This window comes from Aplysia californica, unplaced genomic scaffold, assembly GCF_000002075.1.
Source record: "Aplysia californica isolate F4 #8 unplaced genomic scaffold, AplCal3.0 scaffold00527, whole genome shotgun sequence".
NCBI classification, from domain to species: Eukaryota; Metazoa; Mollusca; class Gastropoda; order Aplysiida; family Aplysiidae; genus Aplysia; species Aplysia californica.
Window position 1 is genome coordinate 69473 of NW_004797797.1, and position 15248 is coordinate 84720.

The 15248-nt window shown below is 38.1% G+C and overlaps 1 protein-coding gene across 1 annotated transcript; it reads left to right on the forward strand.

The window, feature by feature from the left end:
- The first annotated feature begins 6196 nt into the window (after positions 1-6196).
- Positions 6197-12361, forward strand: LOC101845642. The gene is made up of 6 exons (XM_005106340.3): positions 6197-6387; positions 7494-7748; positions 8234-8451; positions 9135-9305; positions 9735-10136; positions 11158-12361. Exons 2-6 carry the CDS (start codon positions 7523-7525, stop codon positions 11752-11754), a joined length of 1614 nt encoding a protein of 537 aa, XP_005106397.1. The 5' UTR covers positions 6197-6387; positions 7494-7522; the 3' UTR covers positions 11755-12361.
- The last annotated feature ends 2887 nt before the right edge of the window (positions 12362-15248 follow it).

Here is a 15248-nt window from a genome sequence, read left to right on the forward strand (position 1 = left end):
CCGAAGCAGACTTTGTGCTGTTGAAGCCAGAGAGGTGAGCAGAGTAAATCTGATTTCCTCTTAAGACTTCTCTGTTGAAATCCACACCTTGGCGCTCTTATGGCCTTATGCAGTTGCGAGCGTCGTAAAACCACTACTAAAACAAACCAAAAAATCCCCCAAAAAACAACAACTCAAGATCAGCCAAACCAGCTACTGTGCGTGGTGTATCGGTGAGGGGCTCGGTGTATATCACGTGTCACGATGTTGTAGAATTACGCGCTCGTCAATTTTTCGGAAATGTTATTTTTTATAAAATTATTGACATCCACTTAAAGCGTGTTCGTTTGTCTTGTCTTTGTAGGAAGAAATAATCAACATTTATCTTTAATAAAAAGACGAGATGTTTGCGATTGAAGGAGGTTAGGGTTACCTGGATAGTCAGGGATAAAATTAGCGAGCAAATGGCTGCCAAAGTTTACTGACACCCAAGGCTTAAAAGTCCTTGGAACTGCAAATTTTCGAGGAGTTTTCATCCTTTGATCCACTTTTTTCAAGAAAATCCATATTGAAATATAATACATTCTAATGGACGTAAAAATGTGAAGGGTTTTAGCACAAAATTAAAGCCCAAAGCCAAACAACAAAACGAAAACAAACAAAAAATCGATAAAGATTGCCTTATTGGCCTAAAAGTTTCGTTTTCTTTAGTCAAAGATAGTACAAGACAAGATGGGCCACTCAGCCTAAAAAGTGTCCGCAGGAAGTCCGCTCTTTGCTTCAAATGGCGCTGCAGTCTGTTTTGAAGCTCTCTTTCGTTTTTCCAGAAGAAGAATAGAAATAGCACCTCCTTGCGTGCGCAGATCGACTGCTGTTCATCAGCGGTTCGGGTACGTTCAGTGCGGAGTCTTAGGTTTTTATTTTTTATTTTAATGACCTCTCGCCCTTCATTCTAAAGTCAAATTAAACGAAGAAAACCATCTCCTTTTCCTCCGGAAGAGGTTTTTTGTCAGCGTAATCATTTTTAAAAAGCGTTCTTCCGAAATTTATCCCAACACTTGATAGTTTCACTTTGATTTTTAACAACTCAAGTAGGGTAACTCTGTTCGCAAAGAGTGCGCTTTTGTGAAGAGGGCGCCACCAAATTTTGAGGACACTTTTTTAATTGGCTCAAAGAGAGAAGTGGCCCATCTTGTTATGTACTATCATTGCTTTAGTTTCCTTATATTCACAAGCTCCAAAAGTCACGACTAAGCCTCATTTAATTGAGCAATTAATAGCCCTATAACGAACCGATACCAACTAAAATTAAATATCGCTGTACAGAAGCGCACAAAAAGAAAATGGGTGGTCGTTTTCTTTAGTGTCCTTATATTCACAAGCTCCAAAAGTCACGACTAAGCCTCATTTAATTGAGCAATTAATAGCCCTATAACGAACCGATACCAACTAAAATTAAATATCGCTGTACAGAAGCGCACAAAAAGAAAATGGGTGGTTGGCGGGAGCTCTGGTGTGGCTTGCTCCTTCTTTTCTATCCAGAATCTGTCGTCCTTATCTCCCCTTCTTCTTTTGAATGTTTGTTACTCTCTTGTAACACTTCCAATCTTCTGGCGCTCATATGACTTTGTGCTGTTGCGAGCGCCGTAAAATCTCTACTAAAACTAAGTAAAGCTAGTGCAGTCAAACCGGGACCTCTGGTGTAGCGATGATGCACTTTTTTGGTAAGTGTTTTATGGTGCTTGCAACTGCATTAGGTCATGTGAGCGCTCGAGACGCATTAAACATTTTTCAGTTGGTAGGAATTGTTTTAATTTTCCAGGGTGGAGGTGAGGGGGTGGGGGCAGAAAGTGGAGACGAAAGCAGACGACAGAAAATTACTAGAAAGCTGAAAAGGGGGTGAAAGGAGACAATATTAGAGAAGAAAACGTTTTGGTCGCTACCCAGATTTGAACGCGGGACCTTTGAATTAGAGGCGAACACCTTAACCTCTAGGCCACGAGAACCCCCGCACTTAGAACACATGATAAGTGCATACGTCCTTTCTTCTTACCCTTGATAAACTGGGCCGGTCTGACAAGAACTCCATGACCTGATCCTATTGTAAATATTGTGCATTGTGTAACATTATCGTTCTTGTATTGGGGATTATTGACACAAATTGTGTAACCATAAGACCTTTGGGGAGTTTATGACCTGGTCCAACATTGAATAGTTTTGTAATGCATCGTATTGAAATCGGCCGCTCGACAAAAAAAATATCTAGCAAACCGACAATATTTTTGGACGTTTTTTTACAATTGTAATGGCGACCGCGTCGTGACACATTTCTGTCCTCACTTTGTGACCGTGGCACACACTTTGAGCGTTGACAATTTCTTTTCTTTCTTTATTTCATTTTTTTTTTTAAATCTTAATAATTTTTTTAGGGGGTGGGGGTGGGGGATATTTTTACGGAGTGTGGGGGGGGGGGGAGGGTAGGAAAGGGGGGGGGGTATATATGGATATGCATTCCCTTTTTAAAAAAAATGTGTTTGACCCCCCCCCCCTATTTTTAGAGGCATTTTGCGTCTCTCTGCATGTAGGCCTACCTGCATAGTATTTTAAAAACAACCCCCCCCCCCCCCCAAATAAAAAAAGACAACAAAACAAAACAAAACAACAAACAAACAAATAAACAAACCAAACACACACTCCACCCGCCGCTCTCATTTTAAAAAAAAATTTTTTTCCTTCTTTAAACATCCAGTTTGCTATAGATCTACTTGCTAATACGTGTGTACATACCGGGTACTTGAAGAATGAAAATCTTCCCCGACTCCCTACCCCTCCTCCCCCCCCCCCTACCCCACCCCTCCAAGCAACCCTTTATTTTTGTTTAAATCTCGTTTTGCAATGATTGTTATTTCTTTGTATCGGATGTTTGGAGAATCGCTTATGCTCTTCTTCTGCAAAGTTTGCTTTTAGCTTGGAATATTTGTAGAACGCCATTAAAAAAATTATTAATGTATTTTTTAATTTTAATTTAATTGGTTTTTGGCTGTATGGGTAGATCTACCTCAGTTGCTATGCCAATTTTTTAAATTTTTTAAATATTTTTGTTTTTCGTAAGCGGTGCAAGCAATCATCTGTCTAATATAATACAAACAGCTGTTCAAACTAACTTATTCACCACCACCCCTCCTCCCGAACACACACACAAAAATGTTCCCGCCAGTTTGCGTTTTGTCCATTCTGATGACACTGTCCAATAGGACTACCTGTTTATAACTCTTATTCTATTCAGCAATTGAGACAGTTGTTTAGGACATGTTCAGATGTGCCTCTTAATAATTAATTAGTGTTAAGACGGGAGACCATATATCAAGGATTCTAAAAATAGGTTTGAACAGGCGATTGTATTGGACAGACGTTCGACTGTCATAGTCACTGATCCCTTAAAGCCACTGACATCGGAATTTTAACTATCGAACAGCAGTTAACGATACATTTCCAAAAAAGCAAAAACGGACAGATATAGAAATTCATTCATACCAACTGCAGTGAGGTTGCTGAACACACAGAGCAAAAAATGAAACAGAGAGAGAGAGAGAGAGAGAGAGAGAGAGAGAGAGAGAGAGAGAGAGAGAGAGAGAGAGAGAGAGAGAGAGAGAGAGAGAGAGAGAGAGACACAGAGAGACAGAGAGACAGAGAGAGAGAGAGACAGAGAGAGAGACAGAGAGAGAGAGAGAGAGAGAGAGAGAGAGAGAGAGAGAGAGAGATGTTTTACGGAGCGGGTTGTCCCAGCACGTGAGACATGTATTTACTAGACCTCTAATGTCCTGTCTTGTTGTGAGTGTGCGTGAGCGCACTTAACCCTTGTAATGTCTACTGCTGCCATTGTTAACGACCAAGACAAATTTCTCCCTGTGAGATGAATAAACATTGTCATTGTCATTGTCATCATTCACGAGGATCGCAGGGGCGATGAATGTCAGGTGCCCCCACTTTTCACTTTTTTGGGGGGTTTTGTTTTGGGTTTGTTTGTTTTTTGCAAGCGCCTATGTTTGGGCGAAGGATTCCCCAGTCCACTCCGCAATGTTGTGGGTCCACTTCTTCCTTTGCCTTCCTCTCCTTCTCCTCCCCTGCACAGTATTATTACATGCCCATGCCATTTCAGTTTTCTTCCCTTCACAGTAAAAAACAAGTCGAAATGATGGCTCTTGTGTTATTTCACTCTACTGCGCACTTCCTTATTTGTGACGTGGTCAGTGTATGAGATGCCACAGAATCGTCTGAAGCAGCTCATTTCAGCTGCCTGGATCTTATTCTTCTCGAGCTCTGACGCCAAGGTCCATAAATCACAAGCATACAGAAAGATGGGGATGACGGGGGTACAGAGTTCACTGAGACGTGAAGACTGTGGACATGGTATTATGGTGACTCTGTTCACAAGGACTACCTGTTTAATCATAATGACTTTTTTTCTTCTTTTTCTTTCTTTTTTTAAAAAATTTGGTTGGGGAGGGGGAAAAGGGGGGGGGGGTGCGGTGCTCTCAACTGTATAAGGTCGTATGGGCGTGCGAGACACATTAATCATAGGTAGGCAATTTTGAATTTAGCTCGAGTGGCGGCCGAAGCCTAGTGTAATCAATTTAGGACCACCTAGTATTATTTGTTGAGGGTAAGGAGTTGCATTCTCTTCAGGGTGTGAGATCAACCGTTCATGTAGCCTACTGCGCAAAATATTTTCGTTATTATTACAAAACCGAAAATCGTTGATTTCTAAAAACTGCTGTGAATAAGAAAAGGCGTTTTGTCAGGGTTCGACATAGTAGTTCAGCTTAGTTGACAAACGTAATACTATGTCAAATAGAAAAGCAAGTAAATAATACAAATGGTGTAATATCTCATTTTCCAGAAACAAAAAGATTAGGCAGATAGATAACATTATTATATTATATTTAATGTGTCCCGCGCGCTCATGTAACTTAGGCAGTTGCGCCCGTTGTAAAACACTCAAAATAAATAGATCGATAGATAGATAGATAGATAGATAGATAGATAGATAGATAGATAGATAGATAGATAGTCAGCGTTCCATAATCGCATAAAAGGAAGTGCTGTAACAGTTTTTGTAGAATTATTTTGTGACCTGCCAGGCTCAAGAGCAGTAATTCACGATAATGTTAGTTGTCAATGATTTACACAGTCATTTCGCTTGAGTGACAAATGTCGAAGCAGAGACCAAAGTAATGTTTACATGGCTACGTCTCTGGTATTAAGGCCTACACCACAAATGCATAAACTGCGGCGCATTTTCAGCAGGCCCCTACAGAGATAGAGGTTAAAAAGAAAAAGTCAGCTATTGTAGAGCACAAATCATCTTCAACTAAGAAGACAACGGTAGGCCTACCTATTAAGATGGCATTCATTTTGCCACGAAAACTTAAATCAGTCTCCCTCAAATTAACTGTTGCAGGTAAAGGAGTTTAGAGATAATCATTTGAATTTGAACTCTGTTTATAGATTAAATAGCCTATAATTGGGCTATAAATCTAGGCACAATTATAATATTATAAAACTATATAATATTATTAAATTGTCGATCGATTGCTGCAGCGGAAAAAAAGCTAAAGGTTGAGCGCAATAATGAGGTAGTTGTTGTAATGATTCTAATGTTTTAATTTTAAGAATAAATTTTAACTCGGTATATCATGTGTGTTAAGGCGGTAGGTCTACAATAATTACCTGTTTTGAAAGTAAAAGTGAAAGTAGATCGGATCAGTGTCTACTACTAGATCTACATAATAATATGCATAAGGTATTGTATGATTGTTATACCCTCATGCCCATCTTGAAATCAGTCAACCTTAAATTGTTTTTAAGCTTTGTACTACTGCCCTTTGATAATAGTTTAATAATAATAATGTTAACCCCTAGGCCTATTTTAATTATTGATAAGAATGTTTTTCCGCGAAGTATGTTAATCTTTCGTTTTGGGGTTTTGTTTCCGCGAAGCATTCTCGCTCTGAAAACAAAAGTAGCTTTCGGGATCACCTACTGCCATCTTCAAATTAGTCCATCTGTTTACACAATTAATTTTCTACGACTCCCTTCGACCCCCAACAGCAAGCAGACAAAGAAAGAATTTTGTAATCATCTTTTGGATAACACCACCACAACATGCAACGCTTGTCAGCAGACTCCTTACAATGAGGAAATAAGGATACTAAAAATAGGTAGGGTATCCGCGAAGCATGTTTTGGTTGATGTTCTCATTTCCGCGAAGCTTCCGATCAGTGTATAAAATTTGATGAAAACCCGAACAGTGTCAACAAACAGCGAAGACAAATGATTGCAAGAAAATAACTCAGCTTTTAACTGAACCACAAAGTTGTCGACTTGGGTTTTTCAAGAATAATATCTGTAAGTATTGCTTATAATTAAAATTTATCATTAGATTATAGTTAGGGTTGTGTGCGATTACATTCTTGATCTAGGAATCTAGATTTCTTACTTGTCTTAGCCTACTTGTCCACTGTGTTGGGCCGGGTCACTGCAGTCAGAACACGTCCATGCTCTCCCCCCTCTTCAGGATCCATCACAGAGTCTGTCTGATCATAGTCTCCATCATAATCTGAGAGACCTGCGACTTGTTTCTTTTAATTTTAGATTTTACAGTGAGTTCAGTCGTAATAATTATAAATCATTAGATCAGTGGCTTAGACTTAGATTAGTAGATTTAAATTACACAGTGAACAGTGCTACTCCTAATAAGCTCTAATTAAGTAAGCGAAAGCTCCAGCCTAGATTCTTCTTGGTCTACTGAATTGAACTAAGTTTCTGCTTAGATCTAGATCTAGACTAGCTAGAGGTCTAGTAGACACGCACAGTGAAAGAGAAGTCGATTGTGCCTGCCTGGGAGAATGGTTTAATTGTTCTCTAAAGCATTAATCTAGAATCTAGCTAGATCTATATAGATCTACTAGGGAGGTCTTTATATGAAATGATTTTTTTCAAGACATCTTAAATTTAGGCCTAGATTTCTAGATCTAAATCTAGATCTAGAAAAATCTTGATTCTATATATTTTTCACACACACACACACACACACACACACACACACACACACACACACACACACACACACACACACACACACACACACACACACACACACACACACACACACACACACACACACACACACACACACACACACACACACAATTAAAATGAACAAGTAGAGAGTGGTTAATGGATACTGTGGTAGCTATGATCAAGCATTCATCATCTTTATCAACCTCTCCTCCAATGATAGTTTGTTGTGTTTTTGTAGGCCTACTCTCTTAAATTATATATATATATAAGTTATATATATAACTCCTTAGATCTTTTGGCACTTGTATGACCTGTGTTGCAGGGACCGTAAAACTGTTACTAAAACAATAACGATCCGAAGTATAGTAGATTAGTGTATGTTAAATTTGATGTTCTGAAAAAATAAACACAACACTTTTTATTTTCCTCAGATCCCGCTGTAATAAAAATCAACGCAAAAATGGCTATGCCCCCTGGCGGCCCGATGGAAGTGGTTTTCTCATTTGATACCACTGGCTCCATGTCGCAAGTGCTCGATGAGGTTAAGGGTCGTATCAACGACATTGTGCAGCGCCTTCAAGCCGATATACCCGGCTTTAGAGTGGGCATCATCGCCCATGGGGACTACTGTGATGCTGAGCATTTTTACGACATTCGCCTATTGGACCTGACAGAGAACGTTGTTGGTAAGTTTTATTTTTTTTATTTTAAAAAATATATTTTACTATTTTGTAAAGACCTTTATAGATATAAGATGGGCTTGTGCAGCAGATATAGCACTTTCGCTGTTGCCTGCGTTAGACCCAAGTTCGATTCCTGAGTGAGGAGAAAATTTCTATTTAGTATCTCGATCAGTCTTTGGCCTAGGATTTTGTATCCCAGGTTGACCCTAACCGTCAAGGTCGAAAGCCTTCCTCCTATTTAATTGTGTAGATGGGGGCATAAAAACACATTGGCCTACATATAATTATAAAGAAATAAAAGAGAAAGAGAGGAGAGAGAGAAGGGGAGCCACGATGCTTCATTAATTTATGGTTTAATTGTTATCTTCATGCAAAGTTTGAACTTCTATTATAAATCTTATCCTCATCCAAGTTTTTAAATTGAATTATATAAATAAATCTTAACCTCATCCAAAGTTTAAATGTTTGTTATAAATTTTCCCCAACAGACGTTGTGACTTTTGTCGCTAACACAGAAGGCACAGGAGGTGGGGATATCCCAGAGTGCTACGAGCTCGCTCTTCGTCGTGCGTGCGAAATGTCCTGGAGCCCGGGAAGTCGACGAGTGTTGGTTGTTATTGGCGACGCTTACCCCCACGGTCCTGACTACGACATGAACAAAGACGGTATTGACTGGACCCAGGAACTCAATACGCTTATTTCAAAGGTATGTTAAATATTTTATAAACTGTGTTTTATTATTATTAAATGTCTTTTTTTTTAGTATAAATTTGTTTAGTTACTTTAACTGACACAAGGGCATGTGATCTGAAAAAGAAATCATAACGATCAAGAAATGGAGGTTTGTAAGAAAAGAGAATTAATATTGTAGATCACGTAATTATAACATTAATTTAAAATCTATATCACCTCACTTTCTTTTTGCTACGTTAATTTTAAAATAGAACTAAGACAAAAACTAGTCAAAATTCCACTCGCTTCAGGCTCCCATTTTGGTTTCTGTATGATTCACAGCTGAAGGCTTAAAGTCGTCTCTATTAACTGATTCTTATACAAGTTTATGCAATTATTTTGAAGACTTTTTATTTAACTTCTATTTCATTCATACTTTGTATAGGCTAAAGTTTAACTGATTTTACCGACATAATAATTATGTGTTGTAATGGTTATATATTAGGCTCTTCTCCGCTACTCTAAAAAAAACCACATGTTTGATTCCCATTTTGTGAAGTCTTATTTTATCTATCTGGCTTTCTACGAAGACCTCAAGTTGTCCCTGGCGGACAGAATCAAAGCAGCCTGCCTCCAAATTATTTGAATTGTGTCGATGAGAGCACCTGACATTTTCAATTGCTCTAAATATTTTGTTTGTTTTTTTTGTGTCACCAGGATGTGAAGGTATATGGGGTTCAAGTTCAGGAAGATCCAGACTCGACATCATTCTTCCAAAAACTGTCCAGAGACTCCGGAGGTCAACATCTGAAACTGGCCAACATGGGCACAATCTGCCAGGTTATCATGGGGATCTGCTACAGAGAGCAAGGAGCAGAAATGTTTCTGGTAAGTTTTCTTGTGCAGCTGAACTTAGAAAATTATAACTTTGCAGTCACCTGCGTCAATTTTGTTGATTGTTACAGTTCAAGTAAATTTGTAATGCTCACTTTTTTATTCTGCTTTTAAAGTCAATGTCTTTATATTTTATAGCAGTGACGAAATGCCTGACTTCTTGGTCGCTGCAATTTCCAGAAGATTTGAGTTTGTCAAGAAGTCATAATTATAGTCAAATTAGCTCTGTAAAAGGTTTATAGTACTGCAGCAAAGAAAAAAAATTAATGATTCTACTTAGTTGTCCGGTAACAAAATATATCCTCAAAACTACAATGCCCATTTAAGAATTTAGGTCTCAGTATGCAAAAAAATGTTGCCATCGAAGAATTAGTTTGTGCTTGGTTGCTAGAATACAGGGACAATGCTCATCTTCCTCCACAGAATTATGAAGCGGAGTTGCGTGCAAAGCAAGGAACAAGCATTGGCGCTGATCTGGAAAATGTTCTGGGTACACTTCGCCATGATGACTCTGTTCAGAGTCTGATAAATGGAAAAAAAGACGACAACGACAAAGATGTTGCAGATATTGCTTCAGACATGGACGCTTCTGATCTTGACGGAGATGACAGTGGATTTGGTGAAAGTCTGTCTACATCTACGAGAGGTAGCGAAACGAAACTTTCCGGAAAAATAAAAGTTTCAAAAGGTTCAAAGACCGGAAAAGCATCTAAGGAGACAACGAAACATCTCCAGAATCCATCAGATGTGAAACAGATTTCCAGGGCAAAGAGAGGATGTGCTGCAAAAGTTCTAAACCAGAAAGAGAGGAAGATAATCCAAACTGTAAGTACTATTATCAAATCTCTGTGGTTTTGTTTTTACTCGGTGGCTTCCTACAAAACTGCTTTGTAATTTACATTATCATCACCACTAAGCCCTACTTAGATTAAGGTGCCAGAACCGAAGGATGAGGAAACAGAGGATGGGATTTGTGGAGAATATCAAGTGTAGAGTGCACTACTTTATTAATGGGACTCTAATCTTGATGGTTATACTCTACTTTCATTGATCTTATATAGTAAATCACAGGGGCAGATTTGCTGTTTTAGTTCAGAAAACTGACACATTGTCTGGCAAATGACTTTGATTTGAGGCAGTGCAGTTTAGAGTATCTGGCCGGCAGTGATTTGAGGGTTTCTGCTTTGTCATTTTTGTTTTCACATGAACAGTACATCGAGATGAAAGGAGCGTTCTGTTGCCACTTAATATGTTTGGTTGTTAATTTTTTACAACCGTCCGCACCTTTTCACCTTTGACACAACTGAGGTCATTTAGGTGGCGGGATGCTTCCACTTTGCCTGTTGTTATTGATTCTAGTGGAGTGGGGTGGAGTATGCCATCAGAGAGAGGGGATAGTTGATAAATAAAATGGATTTCTCCTCGTTAGAATTGAACATAAAAATCTTTGCATGCAAGGGCCAAGACTCTTTCAATTACATTCAGGACTACAAAAAGGCCTGTCTTAATTTGTTACGAATTTGAAATTAAGTGCACAATGCATTGTTTTGTTATTTTTGTTGTTGTTGCTGTTGCTGTTTTTGTCGCAGTTTCAGAATGATAAAAATATTGCTTGTGGGCAATTAGCACATGCTCTGGTACAGTTTGCTACTCCTTTCTTGTCAAACTCTATCATTTTTGTCTCCACTCCTTTTCTTTGTATGTTACTCTCTAGTAACACCTCTTCAGCATGTATTTCAAGTGCCATGGAACTCTTATTTACTAAAACTGTTTTAAAAAAATAAAAAAAGTCCCTAAAACTATTGACTAACATCTCTGTCCTTTTCTTTTCATCTTTATAATACAGAAAACCTCAACCGGACATGAAGCAGTTGCCAAGAGAAAGAAGAGAGCGACACAGAAGAAACCCACTCCAGCTCTGCGTCCCATGCGGGAATGTGTTTCTGCCCAAAAGTTTGCCTACAAGAACCTCTCATGGTCTCGGTGGCAGCCGGCAGTGATCCCAGCACAAGGGAAACTGAGAGGACAGTGGAGACAGATCTCTCAAAGTGGCTCTCAGTATTTCTGGAGATCCGATCTGCTGAAACTTTGCAAGTCCAGACTGGATACACTACCTGGACATGCCACTCTGTTTGAAGTCGGGGTACATTCACCCGGAAATAGACGGATCAAAGTGGTGTACGTCAAGTCCTCAAAAGTTATAGGTGACAAATCAAGAGGTGTGTTCAGCTTGCCCTGGTATAGCGGAATGTTCCGCAGTATTCGGAAACAGCTCAACGAGTCTGTTAATGCCAATGGCTGTGTGGATAAAGTGTGTGTAAGGTGGGCCTTTGTCAATGAGGACTCGAAGGCAGTAAAGAAGAATATTCTTAAGGAATATGACTATGCTTGGAATGGTAGCCGCTCTGATTTTGGTGTCAATTTAACCGAAGTCAACTCATGAATGCACTAGTCTAGGGGTTCCATTCTTGAAAGATATTCTGTTTTTTCAAGTATAAAACCCCAAACATAATTATTATGACCTTATGCAGTTGGGAGTGCAGTAAAATCCTCTCGCTCTTTCTTTCTCTCTCTCTCCCCCTCCCTCTCTCTCTGTCTCTGTCTCTCTCTCTCTGTCTCTCTCTCTCTCTTCCCCTCCCCCCAAGCGTTGTGAATCCTCCAGATCGGCCATCACTAACACATTATGAGTCAAAACAGCCTAGCAACAAAATTACCTGAATTGTGTAAATTTATGGTACACGTATCATTATGATATTGATTAATATTATTTTATATTTTTAAATCTGTTTTTCTATCAATGTTGTGATATTGCCAAAAGTATCAAATCTAGTGCTCAAACTTTTGTTTGCAAATTATATAATTATGTCACTAGATAAGTTCTTTTTTGTGATTGGCTTTTAAATTTATTGTATTTTACGTAATAGATCTATTACGTATTCATCCAGATTACATGACCTCATTGTGTCAGTTGTGCCATAAAACATTTCATATCTACTTATTGTCATTATAGTTATAGTGTTCATAAGAAAGTATAGACATTTCATTATGGTCAAAAAGCAAAAAAAAAAAAAAAAACCCAAAAAAACACACACAAAACCCCCCCCCCCCCCCAAAAAAAAAAACAATGGATAAAGGGAGGTTTTTTTGTTTACTCATTTGAGCTTTTTCATTGTAAATGTTGTTATCTCCCTTTGGCACGACTAGGAGGACTAGGAGAATTCAGTAGGGTGGAGTAAATGGAATACAGTGTCCACAATAATGTTAGATATCTATTAATGATATTTTATATATGATATGAAAAATGGATAATAATCAACTTACTGAAATAGAGTTTCCCACTTAGGAATGGAACCCACATCTATTGTTTGCAGAAGAAGAGCATAATATTATACCTGTTAGGCCACCTACATTGTCATATTTTATGCAAAGACGAAGATTGCCATTTTCATTGAAAGCCAAAGTGTCTAATCAAGATTGAAAAAAAATAGAGAGAAATGATGCTTCACACTGAAAAAGCTTTTTTTTTAAACTTCAGATCTGACACTCTTATTATTTTATATAGGCCACAAAAGAGGTGTACAGGTTACACCATTTTACTCACTGGTTACGTCTTCCTGTGGGTATAAATTGTGTATGCATGTATGTGTGTATGTGTACATGTGTGTGTGTGTGTATGTGTGTGTGTGCACATGTGTGTGTATGTGTGTTTGTATGTGTGTCTGTCTGTTTGTGTGTGTGTGTGTACATCATGGGTGTGTGTGTGTGTGTGTGTGTGTGTGTGTGTGTGTGTGTGTGTGTGTGTGTGTGTGTGTGTGTGTGCATGTGTGCGTGCATGTGTGCGTGCATGTATGTTTGTCTGTGTGTGTACATCATGTGTGTGGGTGTGTATGTGTGTGCGCGCTTGTGAGGGTGTATGAGCCTAGATCTAATTTCCGTCTGAAGAACAAATCATCGTTTTGTAGACATTTGTATTGAAAATATCACAGACTTGTTTCTGTTAAAAAAATATATTATTGTTTCTGGGATCCAGTACTCTGCAGACCAGAAATATCATTCCCAAACCACCTCAATAAACTATTCCACCACAATTGATGGTGATCATGTTGATACCTGATTTGTATAATATATAAATGGCAGGTTATGTCATATTATGAATTTGTATATATACTATTAGATCAATATTGTATAATATGATATTATTCTTGTTCTTTGTTGTAAATTTTGTACAGTTTATGCAAAATTATTGTTAAGTTTTTTACAAGAGCACTGCCTCTTGATACGTTAATATTGAAAACAAATCAAAATGTAAATCGGTTTCAAAAACAAATAAAATTTTACTTTCTGTTGATGTTCTTTATTGCTTCATGGTTGTTTATTCATCTTGTTGGAAAAGGCTTCTCAAAATAATGGAAAATGCTTGATGTATTGTTATACAGTATTGAAAAAAACAATTATGCTGATTAGACAGTTTTTATTACTTATTCAGAGTAAGACACATAATTGCTTCAAGATTCTATCCTATATATGGGAAACATGCTGACAAAATGAAATACTTCTCGGATTCAAGCCTTATGGAAATAAATACATCACGCTAATAGGTGAATTTTTTACCATTCACATTCATTATAAGATAATAAAGGCATTTAAAGAATATGCCACCAATTGTTTTAAAGTTACAAATTTGACTCTGGTGTGGATTTTTGGCCAATATATCGATTTGTGGATTGCGAGAAGTAACTCTTTTTGTCAGCACGGCTCACATATCATTGTGACTGAAAACGAAGTACAACGCTTGTGTCACCTCTTATTTGACGGAATGTTTATCATAATACCAAAGGCAAAGCAATAAATCCTACCTGTAACCTCAAAATGAAGGTTTGAAAAGGTCAAAGAAACGCAAAAGTTTAACTGCTAAGCATAGACCTATTTTATTTACATCGGGTGTCCTATGTATCAATGAAATAATGAATGTAATAACAAACAAAAAAATTCAATAATATGAGATAATTTAAATACATGTAAAACGAGTTTTATTCCTTATTAATTTTATAAAACACATTTCAATTATGACAAAAAGTATGTCTTTAATTAAAACACTCCTAAGCCTTACTAACGTCATTTTTCCTCTACTTCTTTTGTATACTTGTCACTCTCTTGTGACCCTCTATTTCCGGAGTGCCTTGATCATTGCCAGTCGAAGCAGACTTTGTGCTGTTAAAGCTAAAGAGGTGAGAGTGGGTGATTGGCGGGTGCTCTGATGTGGTTTGCTCCTTCTTTCCTATCAAACATAATCTATCGTCCTGATCTCCCCTCCTTCTTTTTTGTGTTTGTTACTCTCTTGTAACACCTCTAACCTTCGGCGCTTATATGTCCTTATTGTGTTGCAAGTGCCGTGACACTCTTACTATGAAAAAGAGAAGTGAGCAGAGTAAGCCTGATTCCCTGTATGGACTTTTCTTCTGTTGACTTTCACCCATTGGCGCTCATATTATGACCTAATGCAGTTGCGAGCGCCGTCAAAACTCTGCTAAAACTGAACTATTCCCGAGTGGGGAGAGATTTTTTACTAAGTTTCTTGGTCTCTAATAATTGGTGTATCCCTCTCAGGCAAGGTGGGAAGCCAGCCACATAAATAATTTTGATTGTGTCGATGGGAATGTAAAAACATTCTGATACTTTAAAAAAGAAATCAAATGAGGAAGTGTTGAATGAAGCCATGATATGTAGTGGTCACTTAACGGTCACATACTACTAGAGAGGAGAAACCAACGCAGGGAGACAGAGAGAGAGAAAGAGAGAGAGAGAAGAGAGAGAGAGAGAGAGAGAGAGAAAGAGAGAGAGAACAACAGAGATGCAGACAGACTGAGAGAGAGACAGAGAGAAAAAATGCAAAGAGAGAGATATATATATATATACATATATCTTTTTATATATTAT

What these genes read in the sequence shown, in the direction of transcription:
- LOC101845642 (XM_005106340.3), top strand. Translation starts at nt 7,523, where the DNA reads ATGGCTATGCCCCCTGGCGGCCCGATGGAAGTGGTTTTCTCATTTGAT. An exon ending in TCAATACGCTTATTTCAAAG is followed by an intron (nt 8,452 to 9,134) that starts GTATGTTAAATA and finishes TTGTGTCACCAG; the next exon opens with GATGTGAAGGTATATGGGGT. An exon ending in AGAGGAAGATAATCCAAACT is followed by an intron (nt 10,137 to 11,157) that starts GTAAGTACTATT and finishes TTTATAATACAG; the next exon opens with AAAACCTCAACCGGACATGA.